Source organism: Rhipicephalus microplus, chromosome X (assembly GCF_043290135.1).
Source record: "Rhipicephalus microplus isolate Deutch F79 chromosome X, USDA_Rmic, whole genome shotgun sequence".
In the NCBI taxonomy this organism is placed as follows: domain Eukaryota; kingdom Metazoa; phylum Arthropoda; class Arachnida; order Ixodida; family Ixodidae; genus Rhipicephalus; species Rhipicephalus microplus.
Genome location: NC_134710.1, coordinates 197396798 through 197413352, shown reverse-complemented (window position 1 = coordinate 197413352; position 16555 = coordinate 197396798). Strand labels below are relative to the sequence as shown.

At 46.7% G+C, this 16555-nt stretch overlaps 1 protein-coding gene across 5 annotated transcripts in view; it reads left to right on the top strand.

Moving 5' to 3' along the window:
* The window catches only part of LOC119187642 (putative 4-coumarate--CoA ligase 1), a 353621-nt gene that overhangs the window by 335887 nt on the left and 1179 nt on the right, over positions 1–16555 (top strand). For all 5 annotated transcript variants that reach the window (XM_075878455.1, XM_075878457.1, XM_075878456.1 and 2 more), the window contains 4 exons: positions 4393–4493; positions 8614–8758; positions 9693–9950; positions 16359–16530. In XM_075878455.1, coding sequence (XP_075734570.1) covers positions 4393–4493; positions 8614–8758; positions 9693–9950; positions 16359–16498 — 644 coding nt within the window. In that variant the 3' untranslated portion in view covers positions 16499–16530. The remainder of the gene's footprint in view (positions 1–4392; positions 4494–8613; positions 8759–9692; positions 9951–16358; positions 16531–16555) is intronic.

Below are 16555 nucleotides of genomic sequence, written 5' to 3'. Positions count from 1 at the left end.
AAGAAAACAGTGGGATGGGTGCGCGGCCTGTCTTTATTTCAAATTTTTTAGCATTGAGGGACCCCTAAGCCATGCACCCCGATTTGAAAGGAAAGACTGTAGATTCCTTTTCGCCTTGCTGCAATCGCTCTCCTCTCGTCCCCACTAATTGCTTGATAAAACACGCTCGGTGTCAGCACTAAGCGTTGAGGTGCACATTAAACCCCAGGTGGTCAAAATTTCCGGAGCTCTCCACAATGGCGTCTCTCATTATCACATGGTTTTTGGATCCCACATATCTATCTGCACGAAGCGTTGAGCTGGTTGACTTGCTATCTCTGCTTGCGCAGACGCGAATGCCAAACACGAAGTGAAATCAGTTTATCGTGCACAATGGGCGTGCAATAAAAGTCGGAACGTGCATGCGACGACATGGTAAAGCAGAGTACAAAACAATTCACAACAGATCATCATCATCATCAGCCTGACTACGTCCACTGCAGAACAAAGGCCTCTCCCATGTTCTGCCAGTCAACTAGGTCCTGTGCTTGCTGGTGCCAATTTATATCCGAAAACTTCTCAATCTCATCTGCCAACTTAAATTTATGGCTCCCTCTACCCCCGCTTGCCTTCTCTAGGGATCCAGTTAGTTACACTTAATGACCAGTGGTTATGTTTTCTACGTGCTACATGCCCGGCCCATGCCCATTTCCTCTTCTTGATATCAACTATGATATCCTTAACTCCTGTTTGTTCCCTAATACACTCTCCTCTCTTCTTGTCTTTTAAGGTTACACCTATTATTTTTCTTTCCATTGCTCGCTGCGTCGTCTTCAATTTGAGCTGAACCCTCTTTGTAAGTCTCCAGGTTTCTGCTCCATAGCAAAGTACCGGCAAGATGCAGCTGTTATATACCTTCCTCTTAAGGGATAGTGACAATCTACCTGTCATGATTTGAGAGTGCTTGCCAAATGTGCCTAATGTGCTCCACCCCATTCTTATTCTTCTAGTTACTTCAATCTCGTGGTTCAGCTCCGTGGTTAATACCTGCCCTAAGTAGACATAGCCTTTTACAATTTGAAGTGTACTATTACCTATCTCGAAGCGCTGCCCTCTTCCGAGGTTGCTGTACATTACTTTCGTTTTCTGCAACTTTCTTTTGTTTTCTGCAAATTTCTTTCGTTTTCTGCAAATTTCTTTCGTTTTCTGCAAATTTCTTTCGTTTTCTGCAAATTTCTTTCGTTTTCTGCAAATTTCTTTCGTTTTCTGCAAATCACTTTCGTTTTCTGCAAAGACCAACCTTTCTGCTGTGCTTGTCTAACTCCGTAATCATGAGTGGCGATTCGTCCCCTGAGTTACTTTGCGATGCAATGTCATCAGCGAAGAGCAGGTTAAGGTACTCTCCATTAACTGTTATGCCTACTGTTCCCATTCTAGGCCTCTGAAAACCTCGTGTAAGCAAGTGGTAAATAGCATTGGGGAGATTGAATCCCTCTGCCTTACACCCTTCTTGATTGGTATTCTGTTGCTTTCTTTATGAAGCAATATGGTAGCAGTTAATCCCCAGTATATTTCTTCCAGGATGTTTATACATGCTTCATCGACGCCCTGCTTCCGCAGTGTCTGCATGACTGCTGATATTTCTACTGAATCAAACGCCTTCTCGTAATCTATGAAGGCTATGTATAGTGGTTGGCTATATTCAGAGCATTACTCTATTACCTGATTGCTAGTATGAATGTGGGAGATTGTTGAGTATCATGTTCGAAGTCCTGCTTGTTCCTTTGGTTGATTGAATTCTAATGTTTTATTTACTCTGTTAGCAATTACCTTTGTAAACAGCTTGTGTACTACGGAGATCAAGCTGATCGGCTTGTAATTCTTCAAGTCCTTGTCATCTCCTTTCTTATGTATTAAGATGATGTTAGCATTCTTCCAGGACTCTGGTACTCTTCCCGTCAGGAGGCACCTCGTATACAGGGTGGCTTGTTTTTCTAACACAATCTGTCCACCACCTTTCAGCAGATCTGATGTTACCTGGTCCTCACCAGCAGCTTTACCTCTTTGCATGCTCTCCAAGGCTTCTCTGATTTCTTCTATCATTACTGGTGGGGTGTCATCTTGGTTACTGCTTGTTCTTATAGTATTACGGTCGGGGTTGTCCCGGCTACTGTGCAGGTCTCTGTAAAACTCCACCGCTATTTTAACTATCCTTTCCATATTGGCAGCTATTTTGCCTTTTTTGTCCCTCAGTGAATACATCCGATTTCTGCCTATCCCATGTTTCCTCTTCACTGCTTTGACGCTTTTTCCGTTTTTCAGAGCGTGTTCAATTCTCTCCATGTTATACCTTGTTACATCGTATACCTTAGGCTTATTAATCAGCTACGAAAGCTCTGCCTGTTCTATTTTGTTTGTTGTACTTTAGACTTTCATGTTTTGACGCTTTTTAATGAGGTTTTTGTCTCCTGAGACAGCTTGCCAGTGTCCTGTCTAAGTACCGTACCTCAATTTTCCACTGCACACTCCGTAATGGTACTCGTCAGATTGTCATTCATTGCGTCAATGCTAAGGCTGGTTTCTTCAATACGAGCCGAGTACCTGTTCTGAATTGAGACCTTGAATTCCTCTACTTTTCCTCTCAGTGCTAGCTCATTGATTGGCTTCTTGTGTATCAGTTTCTGTCGTTCCTTTCTCAAATCTGGGCGAATGCAAGACCGTACCATTTTATGGTCACTTCATCGTACCTCTCCAAGCACTTCCACATCCTGCACGATGCGTGGGTGTGCACTCATTAAAGTCTATTTTGTTCTTATTTTCGCCATTAGGGCTCCTCCATGTTCACTTAATGTTTCCTTGTTTTTGATAAAGGGCATTGAAAATCCATAAATTGAGTTCTGCGAATTCTACTAGTAGCTCTCCTCTGGCATTTCTAGTACCTATATCATAATCTCCTACTGCCTGGTCTCCAGCCTGCTTCTTCCCTACCTTTGCATTAAAGTCTCCCATCAGTATAGTATACTGTGTTTTTACCTTACTCATTGCTGATTCCACGTCTTCATAGAAGCTTTCAACTGAAACGTAATCATAGCTGGATGTAGGCGCGTAAGGCTGTACCACCTTCATCTTGTATCTTTTATTCAGTTTATTTACGATACATACCACTCTTTAATTAATGCTATAGTATTCCTCTATGTTGCCAGCTATGTTTCTGTGAATTAAGAGCCTCATTCCCAGTTCTCTTCTGTCAGCCAAGCCCCGATAGCAAAGGACGTGCCCATTCTGTAGCACTGTATAGGCCTTATCTGTCGTCCTCACCTCACTGAGCCCTATTATATCCCATTTAACACCCTATAGCTCCTCGAATAGTACAACTGGACTTCCCTCAGTAGATAAGGTTCTAGCGTTAAACTTTGCCAAGTTCCGGTTCCAATGGCGGCCTGTAGTCCAGAGATTCTTAGCACCCTTTGCTGCGTTGCAGATCTGACCGCCGCCATGGTCAGTTGCTTCGCAGCTGCTGGGAACTGAGGGCCGTGAGTTATTTTATGTATGCATGTGGGAGGTAGTGGCCAGATACTGCACCAGGGTGGCCAATCCTTCTCTGGTGAGGGAGTGCGTTCCCGGTGGTGGTCACCGGTGAGGCCGCACCCCAGGCCTCTTAATGCAGTTCCAAGTTACGCGGATTTTTTTTTTTTAAATCCAGTTGGGAACTGCGCGGCACCGGCATTCGAGCCACGGACCTCTTGCATGTGAGGCGGATTCTCTAACCACTACGCCATCGCCATCGCAACAGATACCTCTCGTATATTGACCAATCGAGAGGTCATTCCGCCTGACATAACGTTAACAAACTGTGGACGTTACGAATTCTGACGCGAGAACGGGAAACGCTATGAGAGATGATACACGTCGTCCTACCTCAAATGTGGCTGCGGTGGTCGGAAGTATAACCTGCATCATCGAACTCGGCAGCGCAACGCCATGGTCACAGGTATTAAATGTGCACGCGTGCGCTCACGTAAATGGGAGCAACACTCCAGTGCAGCTGGCTGGGATGACGATGATATATGTGGTTCAACGTCTGCCTCAAAACCACCACATTATTATGGTCGTCGTAGTGAAGGGCCCCGAAAATTTCGACCACCTGGGGTTTCTTAACGTGACCCAAATCTCTGAACATGGGCCTACAGCATTTCCTCCTTAATTGAAAATCCAGCCGCCGCAGCCGGGATTCGATCCCGCGACCTGCGGGTCAGCCGCCGAGTACCTGACCCACTAGAAAACCGCGGTGGGCTCATGCTGGCTGTGTAAAATGTTTCTCACAACCACTTTTCTAGTTGCCCTGTTCAAGTTTGATAGAGGTGATCCTACAGTGATTATTATTGTTTCCTCTTCTCTTCGTTTCTGTACAAGTTTTCGGCATGAGCGAAACGTGTGGCAGCATCACAGTTACCCCAATTGGCATTGATGACTACGAAAGCGTTGGGAAGCCTGTTCCATTGACGCACATAAAGGTAAGCTAAAATGTTTCCATTTCATTTTTTTACCATTGTGCCTTGCGTCTGCAAGGTACAATGGTAAAATTGTTGTGCCGGGTTCCCACTTTTTTTGTTTACAATGCTGTCGTGCAGCTGGTTGCAGTTTCTGCGAATACTCCTTACGAAGCCCTAGTCACGACACCGTGAAAATAGTTTCTACAGTCACCCACACGGCAGATACGTTTTAGTTACCTAACTCATGAGCGAATATGGAGCTCTCCATTCGCACATAGCGTAGTCGTCGTGAGGTCGCGGATCACACTAGTTTTCTTTTTTTTTCTTCCTTGTCGCTGCTCAATGCGTGACAGCATTGTGTAAACGGTTTTAACTTTGCTTTAATCCAAGCACACAACTTTCAAATTACGTGTCTGATTCCCTACCAATTGGGTTACGACAGAGACTGCTCCCTCGTCTATTTTTTGTAGGGTAATTATGTGCATTTATTTCTTGGGCGTGTTGGCCAGCGCCACTAGAAGCCAAAGTGGTGAGAGGAGAGCAAGCTCCTTTTTCCAGAGGGTGTCTCGTTGCACGTTATCTTCGCATGAGGTGGCAGCTGACCAATAAAACTTCGCATGCTATTTAAAGCATCAAATCTGCCAGTACGAAGCCCTCAATGTGGCAGAAGAAAAGAAAGGAACCAGTTGGAGTGACTCTCTTCTTCGTTAGACACAATCGAATGAGCTAAATGGACGATTACGGCAAGGACAAGAACAAAAAACGTGTTTCGGCTGTGGTTTAATAAGATAGAGAAAGAATTGTTTTGAGAGCTCGAGATGTTTTTTCTGGCTTTTTGCCTGACATGCTACTCCAGGTACTGGGTGATGAGATGACTATCACGTATATAGTGATAAAAACATAACACATATAGTCACCCACACGCACTACACAATTTACAATGTTTCGTTTAGGCTTGTGTCCTGAAAGAGTCTGAGCAGCACTTTTGTGGTATGTAACGCACTGTAGCTGCTCTGCCATGGGCCTAGAATATGTGTCAACTCCAAGTTCCCGTTCTAGTGTTAAGGCCGTCTTCAGTGACTCCCCCGCTGGTGTGTATATCGTGTACTCACCGAGCACGTGATCGTTGTCTTTTAGGACGTTACATTGGACATACAGTGGCGAGTCCGACGGTTCGATTTTGTTCCTAAAGTAATTGGTATATGCGACGTTTAATTGAATGCGGTATAAGCATGTTTCGTCTGGTCTGTTGGGGTCTCATGGCATACCGAAATAAGGTAATGATTTTGCACTCATCTGAACGGAATTAAACTGATCGAAAAATCAACCTTTCCGCCGGTGAGATCCCACCGATGAAAACAGATGACAGAGTTCTTTTTTTCATGCGTGCAAGTCGTCTGACAATTACCTAAATAGATTTTCAATTACTACAGAGTTTTAACTGCGTTAATTATTCTACACAGCAGTCTAACAAAGCAGCACACATCGAAGCATATAATCTGTCTCCTGTCAACACTCAAACAGCCATTGGAGAATCTTTCCTGTGTTGTTAGCGGATAACCACTGCTGACCGGATTACCACCTCCATTTGAAGAATAAACGTTAAAAATACAAAATTCATCGTTAAGCTTCATCAGCAAGTTCCATGCTGCGTGCGACATGTGCAATTTTCGGCAAGAATGTTCACAGCTCTGTCTTCAATCTGAGAAATGTGGTCTGTGACCAATCCAAAGAAGTCTTATAGCTTGTATAATAAAAATTTCTAATTGTCCTAATTATTTTCTAATCCATATTCACCCAAAGCTGCTACATTCTAGTGCCAAATGAGTGTGAATATGCTCACTCGCCGGGCTTCATGCGAAACGTCATATATCGTGGAATCAAGGGGGCCTCTGTCCACTTTAATGGCAGCACTCTGTCCAGTTCGTTTCGTTGTATCTTGGTTCACACTGCAGGTCTTGTCGTCATGCAGCACGTAAGCCAACTACCCCTGCTAAGCACTCCTGTGCTTTCTCACAGTCCAGCAGGTGCCTAAAGAAATTAGACACCGCTATTTATTTTAAATGTAGAATATTTCTTAGAAAACTAAAGGCACTTTGAGCGTTTCAATATTTTTATCTGGCCGTCTGCGTCCAGGTGATCTTGTAATCGCTCGCCTAACTTGGTAGGTTAAAATTGTCATGGGAAGGCATGAGGATATCACGAACATGACTCTCTGCTCATGGTCAGGTACAGCCACGGTCATGTCTGTGTAGAGCGCGCGAGCAACCGGTTTTCGCTGACATCAGATTTCGCAGTTGCAAAATCTGATGTCAGCCTGACTACTACGCCGCCCGTGCTCCTGACACACCCCGCTGGAGCCGGAAACTGGCTCAAGGTGTCGCCCTGCAGGGAGAACACCGGCTGCTCGCGTGCTCTACACAGACGTGGCCGTGGCTGTACGTCATAAAACCCTTTCCTCCAGTCCTGTGCAACACATACTCGTATACCATGGGCAGTGGTATACGCAGATATGATCCAAAGGGTATTCGCAGTTTATACGTACTTAGAAACGGCGAGAACAATGTTAATTTCAATGCAATGGCCTCCCTCAATGAAAACTGGAGAGGAATTCTCCAGAGCTTCGCAAAATTCAGTACCTACCTACTTAGGATTAACAAAATGTGGCATAGGTCACGTTGACCCAACGAATGCAAAGGTAACAATCAGGATTACAGCAGTGATTTAACTTATAGTCATTCTGCATGGCATTCATTTATTCTACCGCAGAGCCAAGCCTGGTCTTGAAATGTCTTCGGAGAAGGTTCTATGCAAGAGTCATGTTGCGCAACGTAAATTGTGATTGCAGTACTGGCTATCTGATTTATGAAGAATGTAATAAATGCTACAAGTATACTCTCGCTATACAGCCGTCATCATTTTACACAGCTGCTACAGGGTCTAGTTAACGTCAGTTGTGGTTTCAATACTGCCCCCGTTTTTAACAGCGTAATAAACATTGTACACTGTCATTCTTTATGAAAGAGAACACGTGAATGCGTGGCCTGGGCTCTGCAGCGGCGGCCTACGGCACCATCAACCGACAAGTGAACAAAGCACGTTCGCTTTTGGCGTCATCTATGGCCAATGAAGGTAACGAGTGATGACCGGTAGACAAGCGCTACTAGATTGTTTCCGCGGTGAGCGATATCAGGCGATTACTGCAGCTTGAGTTGTGGTCGCGCACAATTTTTGATATGTTGGCAGTGGACTACACAGTGCAGGCGTGAGCAGAGAGGGAGTGCAATCTAGCAGCGCTTGTCTACAGGCCGTAACTCGTAATTTATTTATTTTTTGCAACATATGACGTTAAAAACAACCGTCTTTTCTATTGCTGTCGGTAGATAATACTGTAGGCAGCCGCCGCAGAGCACAGGCCACGCGTTCGCGTGTTTTCTTTCATAAAGGACGACAGTGTACATGTATCCATGTAAACTTTTCAAGCGCGCACAAAAAGCTGGACAAGAAAGAGACAGAGGAGTGCTCATCGGTCTCTTTCTTATCCAGTTTTTTTTTTTGTGTACTAAAGAAGTTCCCATGGATACATACCAACTCGCCCAGTAATTCCTTTTATTGTACATGTACTCCTAGGACTTACCATGCTCTATTTAAACGTTTCTCGGCCCCAGAGAAACACGCTAAAGAATCCTACGTATGCTATTGCCATCATCGCACCGTAGCGTGAATTTCGTTTCGATAAAGCTTACGCGTGCTCTAACATGCGCGCTGATGTTACCATGAGTTACATTTTAAGCGCTCGTGAAGTCAATTTGCCTTGTAAGCTGACGATAGGCACACAACTTCTCGTTAGGAAAAAAAAGACGTCGATTCAGTCGTAACGCTTGGTTCAAATCCAAAAACAAATGCTGCATGGACTATAACTGGCTTTATCATGTGCAACCGATTCCCACAATGCATGGAATCTGCCCATTTTTATCTTAATTAGCTAGGATTTTTACTTTGTGATCAGTTCATTTGCTGTCCCTTGATGAATTTCTTTCTATTTTCTTCCTCAGCTCTCTCTCACTCTCTCTTCAATCTTTGTTTTTTGTTATTGTTGTACAGTGAGTGTAACTCAGCACTCATCGGCCACCCTTTTTAGGTTGTCGACGTGGAAACTCGCGAAAAGCTTGGACCCCGCGAGAACGGTGAAATCTGTGTGAAGGGCCCATACTGTTGTCTCGGCTACTTGAACAAGCCAGAGGCGACCAAGAACCTATACGACGATGATGGTTTTATTCAGACAGGTGATTTTCAATGGCATCTTTGAACGTATTCATCTTGCCTGATCTAGAGCAGTATTGTGTTAATTAGCAGCCTTTACTTAAACACTGAGCGAGATGGTTGAGTCGGCTAGTAGGCATGTCGTCACAAAGTGCCCGCAATGCAAGTAACAGCGTATTAAACCACGCGATTGGTTGGGCATACCTGATTGATGACCTCTCACACAGAGCGAAGTGCTTGAATACTGTGTTCACGCCCTCACAAACAGGCGCGTGCGGTGAGCGTGCTTCAACATTTCTTGGTGGGCACAAAGCTAACGAACCGTCTGTTACTGACATTACCGTTTCCCTTTGTCATGTAGTGATAATAACTGAAACATTTCACGGTGCATTTCTGTGCAAGTGCGTTAAATGTATATACTCCATTCAGGGTGATCTGGCCAAACTTTCGTTTTTCGTTTGACCGCTAAAACATTGTAACTCGACGATTCTATGTGAGCGCACTACTTTTAATTGTGATTTTTTCAATTTCAGAAAATTTTATATTTAATTTTTTTAATTTTATCAGTTTTCGTGTGTAAAAATAGGTGGCTCTAACGCAGCTTGCCTGCCCATGTTTTCACGTCTATATAAAACAGCCTATCCCGGTGAGTACCTCCGTATTTTCTTAATTAATGTTATTGTTCAAAATCAACTTAATTGTAGTGTACGTGGCATCTGTGTGAATTCAGGCCTGTGTACTCAGATTTGGGTGCACGTTAAAGAACCCCAGGTGGTCAAAATTTCCGGAGCCCTCCACTACGGCGTCTCTCATAATCAAATAGTGGTTTTGAGACGTTAAACCCCACAAATCAATCAATCATCTGTGTGAATTTGCGCTAACAAATGGTGACTTTACCACGTTCGAGAAAAAAATCCAGCGGGAGAAGTATGCGATAAATGCACTCCTTCTGTGCAGGTGACATCGGCTACTATACGGAGGATGGCAAACTCTACGTAGTGGACCGCATAAAGGAGTTAATCAAGTGTATGGATCAGCAAGTGGCGCCTGCAGAACTTGAGGACTTGCTTGTGCAGCACGATGCTGTCAAGGAGGTCGTCGTGACGGGCGTTCCTCACCACGAGTACGGAGAGGCCGCGCGGGCATTCGTCGTGCTCTTCCAGAAAGAGGCCGCTAGCGACACACTCCAGCAGCAGCTCGCAAAGCTGGTTGCGGGTAAGCTTTGTCAAGGCTACAACATAAAGTTTCCTAATTTCGACTACTAATCAAGTAAATTACAAAACACTTGTTATGGCCACGCGTAAATTTATATTCACATGTGTGAAACAAAAAAAACAAAATATTGCAGACAAATTTTGCCACATGCAATTTTCGTAACTAGACCGAATTTTGCGTGGACCCGATGATTGAACCTAAGAAGCATTTCCACAATAAGATAGTCACTCTGATAAATGATCGTAGCGATGTGAGATAAGATATGATATTAAAGCATGGAGTATCGCATATATTGACAAACTGTGTTAGCACTTGTGACATCGCTAAATAGCCAGAGACGCGTGGCACCAGTAAGCTGGTGTAAGAAGCTCCAGCTTTCCTTTACTTCACTGCGACCGTAAATTTCACGTCACATCACGCCACATTTCATGAACTTATTTCTCAAAGTTGATAGGGAGTTTATGAATAGAGGCCCCAAAAAAATAGCTTCAAGGCCACCGCGCATGCGCAAATCTCAAATCGCGCTTGGGTTATAGGTTGCATGGGGGACGCCATTTTTCGAATTTAGTGGGAGCCCCAAAGCCCGCCCCTAAAGCTTTGAGTCAGACAATCGTGATGGCACCCACTGAAGCGGCATGACCGAAGATTGGGAGAGTATCCAAAGCGCTGCAGACCCTATTTGAAAACTCTTCGCTCCTGCTTGGCCCAAAGCGTGCATACGCAAAGCGCTTTGGGGCCCCAAACTCTTGGGGCCCCTATTCAAAAACTCCCTATTATCTTGAATTGATGCAGTGCTAGGCAGTGCGTGCTGGTCTGAACGCCTGCATGCACTTTTCGCTGATGGTTGAATTCACTCATTAAACCAATTGAAATATTGCTACGTAGCTGACCTATCAGGGATCAGAAGACAAGGAAGTGGTCTGTCGGTTGTGCGTGCTGCCCTCCATCTTAGTCGATGCTATACGCATCAGTTTCAATATAGATTCTAAATAGACACACCTCGTCTCATTTTTACGTAACATCTTTGTGGTGGACGTGCTGGGTACTTCCCTGTGTTCATCGCGAAGCTCCGCAACGGCTGCATCATCATAGGTCCAAGAATGACACAGGTTAAACTACCATCGTCTTCACTACCTGCCCCTTCCATGACTTCTACAAACGTCGTTCTACCTCGTGCTCGTGATCCCGGTGTATTTTATGGTCAGTATGGCGTTGACGTCGACAAATAGATCAACCGGTACGAACGGGCCAGCGCAAGCTAAAGGTGGGACCCGACTCTTATGCTTGCCAATGTGCTTTTTTACCTCGATGGCGCACCGCGGGTGTGGTTCGAGACTCACGAAGCGGAGATTACAAGCTGGGACTTTTTTATTGAGAATATCCGCGACCTTTCTGGCGACACCGTTGGGCGGCAGGTCGCAGCGCGGAATCAACTGGCGGCTCAGGCACAGACGTCGACGAAGCTGTACGTCACGTACATTCACGATGTCATCGCCCTATGCCGCCATATTGACGAGCACAAGAGTGAGTCTGAGAAAGTGGCCCATGTGCTGAAAGACAAAGCAGACGGTGCCTTTATTCTTCTAGTATACAACGTTGCCACCGCCGACGCCATCATTAAAAAGTGCCGGTGGTTCGAAGAAGCCACGAGCCGCCGTATTACTCAGCAATTCACCCGGCTGCCCAACACGGCCGCAACCTCATCGTGTGAAGCCGGCTGCCAGTCCCCCACGTATGACAACGTCACGCGCATTGTTCGTCGGGAAATCGAAGCCGCCCCTCCGGCTCCTCTACAGCCACCCGTTTTCGATACGCTCGCCTCTGACCAACAACAATCGTCAGTGGCGTTAATACAAGCTGTGGTGAGGCAGGAGTTTGCGAACTTCGGCCTTCCATCAGCATGTCCCTTGACTCGCCCTGAAGTCCCGTCTTACTCCCAAGGACACGCTCGCCATTCACCTCCAACAATGCCCGTCCATAACCCTTAAGGCAAACACCCGACAACCGGCCTATTTGTTTTTCCTGCCACTAGCCTGGGCACGTTTCTCGCTATTGCCGCCGCCGTTGGTCAAACCAACCACGTCATACCTTCTCTACCTCGGCGCACATTCACCCAACGACCGCTCGACGTTGTCGCCGCAACCTTCAATTTCTATTCGTCGTCATCTTACGAGCCTTCCACTGACGTTCCTTCGTCCGGTCGCCGCAGCTCCCGCACCCCGACGCCACTACGTCGCCATTTCCACTCTCCGCCACCTCGGCGCTTTTCCTCGCCTAGCCTCTCCGGACGACCGCAGCTGGAAAACTAGATATTGCAGCTTATAGAGGTGAAGCTGCAATACCAATGACGGCCGAAAATCCTCTACTGACACTTCCCACGCACTACAGCCTGCTTGAAATACAAGTCGACCAAGTTCCTGTGACTGCCCTCATTGACACAGGTACGAACCTGTCTGTTATGAGCGCTTCTCTACGCCGGCGCTAGCAAAAGATTATGACGCCGTCTACGACGCAGGCAATACGTGTTGACGATGGCGGTACCTTGCCAGTAATCAGAATGTGCACTGCTCGTGTCAGCATTGCCAGTCGTCACGCCGTGGTCCTTCTTGCCGTGCGAGCCTCCTGCCCTCGTGACCTCATACTTAGCCTTGATTTCCTTTCGGCACACGCAGCCTTATTTGATTGTTCGTCTGGTATCCTCAGCCTCGATATCCCAATCTTTGCCGACTACTCTGCAAAACCCACCAGCCGCTTAAGCCCAACCACTTTTGTTCGCCTGCCACCTCGAGCCGTCACGTACGTGTCTCTGTCATCGGCCCCTCCCGTTCCTGACGGTTATTATATCATTACGCTGATTACTGACGTTCTGCTGACGCACAGTGTTACTGTGCCCCATACCATTGCGACCATAGCGGATAACTGTTCGTTCCTTCCGGTCCTTAACTTTGGTTTCACCCCTCAAATGTTGCCCTGCTAGATGTCTCTTACCCAGCTAACTGCCATAACAGAGGACGTTATCAGTGTTGTCGCTGTGTCTGCTCTTGATCGAAGCGCAGTCTCATGGTCACTCAGCTCAGACGATGCTAATTTTTGAAACATGACTATATCTAAGCTTTCGCCTCACCAGGCCGACGCTCTCTGCCAGGTTTTGGCCTCATACAGGGACATTTTTGACGCAGACGATGGTCCCTTGGGCCAGACCAAAATTGTCACTCACAGAATCAACACTGGTGACTCTGCGCCTATATTCACCGTCGGCCGTACCGCTTGTCAGCGTCCGAGCGAGAAGTGATTCAGGAAGAAGTGGCCAAAGTGCTTACGAAAAACGTAATCGAACCATCATCGAGCCCTTGGGCATCTCCCGTGGTATTAGTAAAAAATAGACAGTTAAAGGCGTTTCGGCGTTGATTATCGCCACCTCAACGAAATTACCAAAAAAGGCGTGTACCCTCTACCACGCATTGACGATGCCCTCGATTGCCTTCATGGCGCCACCTTTTCAGCTTTCGACCTCCGATCTGGCTACTGGCAAATTGCTGTAGATGACATGGACCGAGAAAAGACCGCCTTCGTTATCCCTAAAACTCTTTAGCAATTCAAGGTCATGCCCTTCGGTCTCTGCAACGCTCCAGCGACCTTCGAGAGAATGATGGACACGCTCCTACAAGGATTAAAATGGTCGACATGTTTGTGTTACCTGGACGACGTGATCATTTTCTCACCTACCTTCGCAACCCACCTTGAACGCCTTTCGACCATTCTGTCCATATTTCGACGGGCCGGCCTGCAGCTCAAGCCTTCCAAGTGCCACTTTGATCTTCGTCAGATTACCGTGTTGGGTGACCTTGTTGACGCTGCCGGCGTACGACCAGACCCAGCGAAAGTACGTGCTGTAAAAACTTCCCTGTCCCATGCTCTGTCCATGATGTTTGCAGTTTGTGGGCTTCTGCTCCTACTTTAACCTGTTCGTGAAAAACATTGCGGCACTCGCACGGCCACTCACCGACCTTCTTAAACAAGACGTCCCATTTTGTTGGAGCCCTCTTCAAGCTGATGGCTGCTCACAGCTAATCACCGCTCTAGCGACACCTCCTATTCTTGCACAATTCGACCCCGCTGCTCCTACAGAAGTGCGAACCGACGCGAGTGGTCATGAAATTGGTACAGTTTTGGTGCAAATTCAGCGGGGTAACGACCGTGTAATCGCGTATGCAAGCTGCCTGCTTTCTAAGTCTGAATGCGATTTCTCTATAATAGAACGGAAATGTCTCGCCCTTGTCTGGGCGGTTTCTAAATTCCCTCCTCACTTGTATGGCCACCCTTCCGTGTAATCACAGATCATCACGTGCTGTGTTGGCTTTCATCTCTGAAGGACCCCACTGGAAGACTTGGCCGTTGGGCGGGAGTATTCCTACTCCGTTGCTTATAAGTCTGGACGTCTCCATCTGGACTCCGATTGCTTATCCCGCTACCCTGTTGATCAGCCCGACGAATTAGACATCAAGCCTAGCCTCAGCGTCATGTCAATGTCCCAGGTTCTTCAGATTGGTGATGAACAACATCGTGATGCTTCTCCTTGACAACTTATTGACCGTCTTGAATCGGCTCTGAACGACCCGTCACTTCACATGTACGTCCTTCTGAGCGGCACGCTGTACCGTCGTAGCCTCCAGCCAGATGGCCCTGAGCTGCTTCTTGTCGTGCCAAAACATTTGCGTTCAACTGTGCTGCACGAGCTTCACGATGAACCAACTGCTGGTCATCTGGGTGTATCTCGGACGTACGACCAAGTGCGTCACCACTTCTTTTGGCGCGGTCTCGCCCGGTACGTTCACCATTACGTGTCCGGCTGCGATAGTTGCCAATGTAGGAAGCGACCTACTGCGCCCCCGGCTGGACTTCTTCAACGGATCTCAATCCCAACCGAAGCTTTCTTCCGTGTTGGTATAGATCTTCTCAGTCCTTTTCCCTAGTCGAAATCAGGCAACAAGTGGGTCGCCGTTGCTAAAGACTACACGACTAGATAGGCCATCACTCGAGCGCTCCCCACCAGCACCACTACTCACGTTGCGGACTTTTTGTTCCCCAAAATATTCCTACACCATGGCGCTCCTCGCCAATTACTCACGGATCGCGGCCGCGCATTTTTGTCCCGAGTATTTGACGATATTCTGCGCTCTTTCTCGACGCAGCACAAGTTGACCACTTCCTACCATCCCCAAACAAATGGCCTTACAAAACAACTAAATCGCACCCTCAGGGACATGCTCGCGATGTACGTGTCCTTCGACCACCAAGACTGGGACCTGGCGCTACCTCACGTGACCTTCGCGTACAATTGTTCGCGCCACGACACCACTGGTTATTCACGCTTTTATTAGCTCTTTGGCCGTTATCCAACGTTACCACTCGACACCCTTCTTCCAACCACTACAACGCCGTCAACTGAATATGCACGCGACGCTGTTGCTCGTGCTGACCACGCACGTCAGATCGCGTGCTCTAGACTTTAGGCTTGGCAAGCCACCCAGAAAGCCATCTACGACAGCCGGCATGTTGACGTTCGCTTCTCACCCGGTCCTCTCGTTCTCCTGTGGTGCCCAGTTTGTCGAGTTGGCTTATCAGAGAAGTTGTTGTTTCGCTACATGAGTCCTTACCGTATCATTCGCCAGGTAACCGACATCACCTATGAGATCATTCTTGCATCTGAGACCACAAGTCTGCCTGCAACCACACCCAGAGATGTTGTGCACGTCAGCAGGCTAAAACCTTACCACCTGCCTACTGAAGACCGTAGTTAATGTGCACCGAGACGGCGCTTTTACCACCGGGGGTTAATGCTACGTAGCTGACATATCAGGGGTCAGTAGACGACAACGAGGAAGTGGTCTGTTGGTTGTGCGTGCTGTCCTCCATCTTATTCGATGCTATACGCACCAGTTTCAATATAAATTTTAAATAGACACGCCTCGTGTAATTTTTACGAAACATATTAACGCGCACAAACACATGAACACGATCTTCAAAACGTATCTGAAAAAAAAACTTTCATCCGCAATTAACGCCTTATCGCCAACCCGACCTGAGGCACGTTAAGTTTGTTTCTATTACATATTTCTAGATAGCAGCTTAGTACTTGGTTTAGAGATGTTTCAGAATAACCCGACGTGAATTTGACGTCCGATGCTGCTTCGGTGTTCTATGGCGAAAATTGGTTGCTCAGCCAGAGGAAGCAAGGGTGAAAACGACCTTGCGATATTTGCGCCAACTTAAGACCCCGTCAGACAAGTGCCTTTCGCACAATTTTCCGTCACCGCTTTTACAGTTCATCCAGCAATCTTGACACTTACTGCGTACACTTGGGTTTATAGTAAACTTGCTCTATTTTTTTATGTTGTTGTCTTACAGACCAAGCGGCTTTTCACAAACATCTTCATGGGGGCATCGAGTTTGTGACGAGCATCCCGAAATCTGATACTGGAAAGAATCTTCGAAGGGCGCTCAGGGACTCTTACTTGAAGAACAGGAGCAAAGTGACTCAACTTTAACTCTTAACTCGGAATGTTCCTGCTCCATTACTGTAAGAATGCTTCTATTTCTTCATG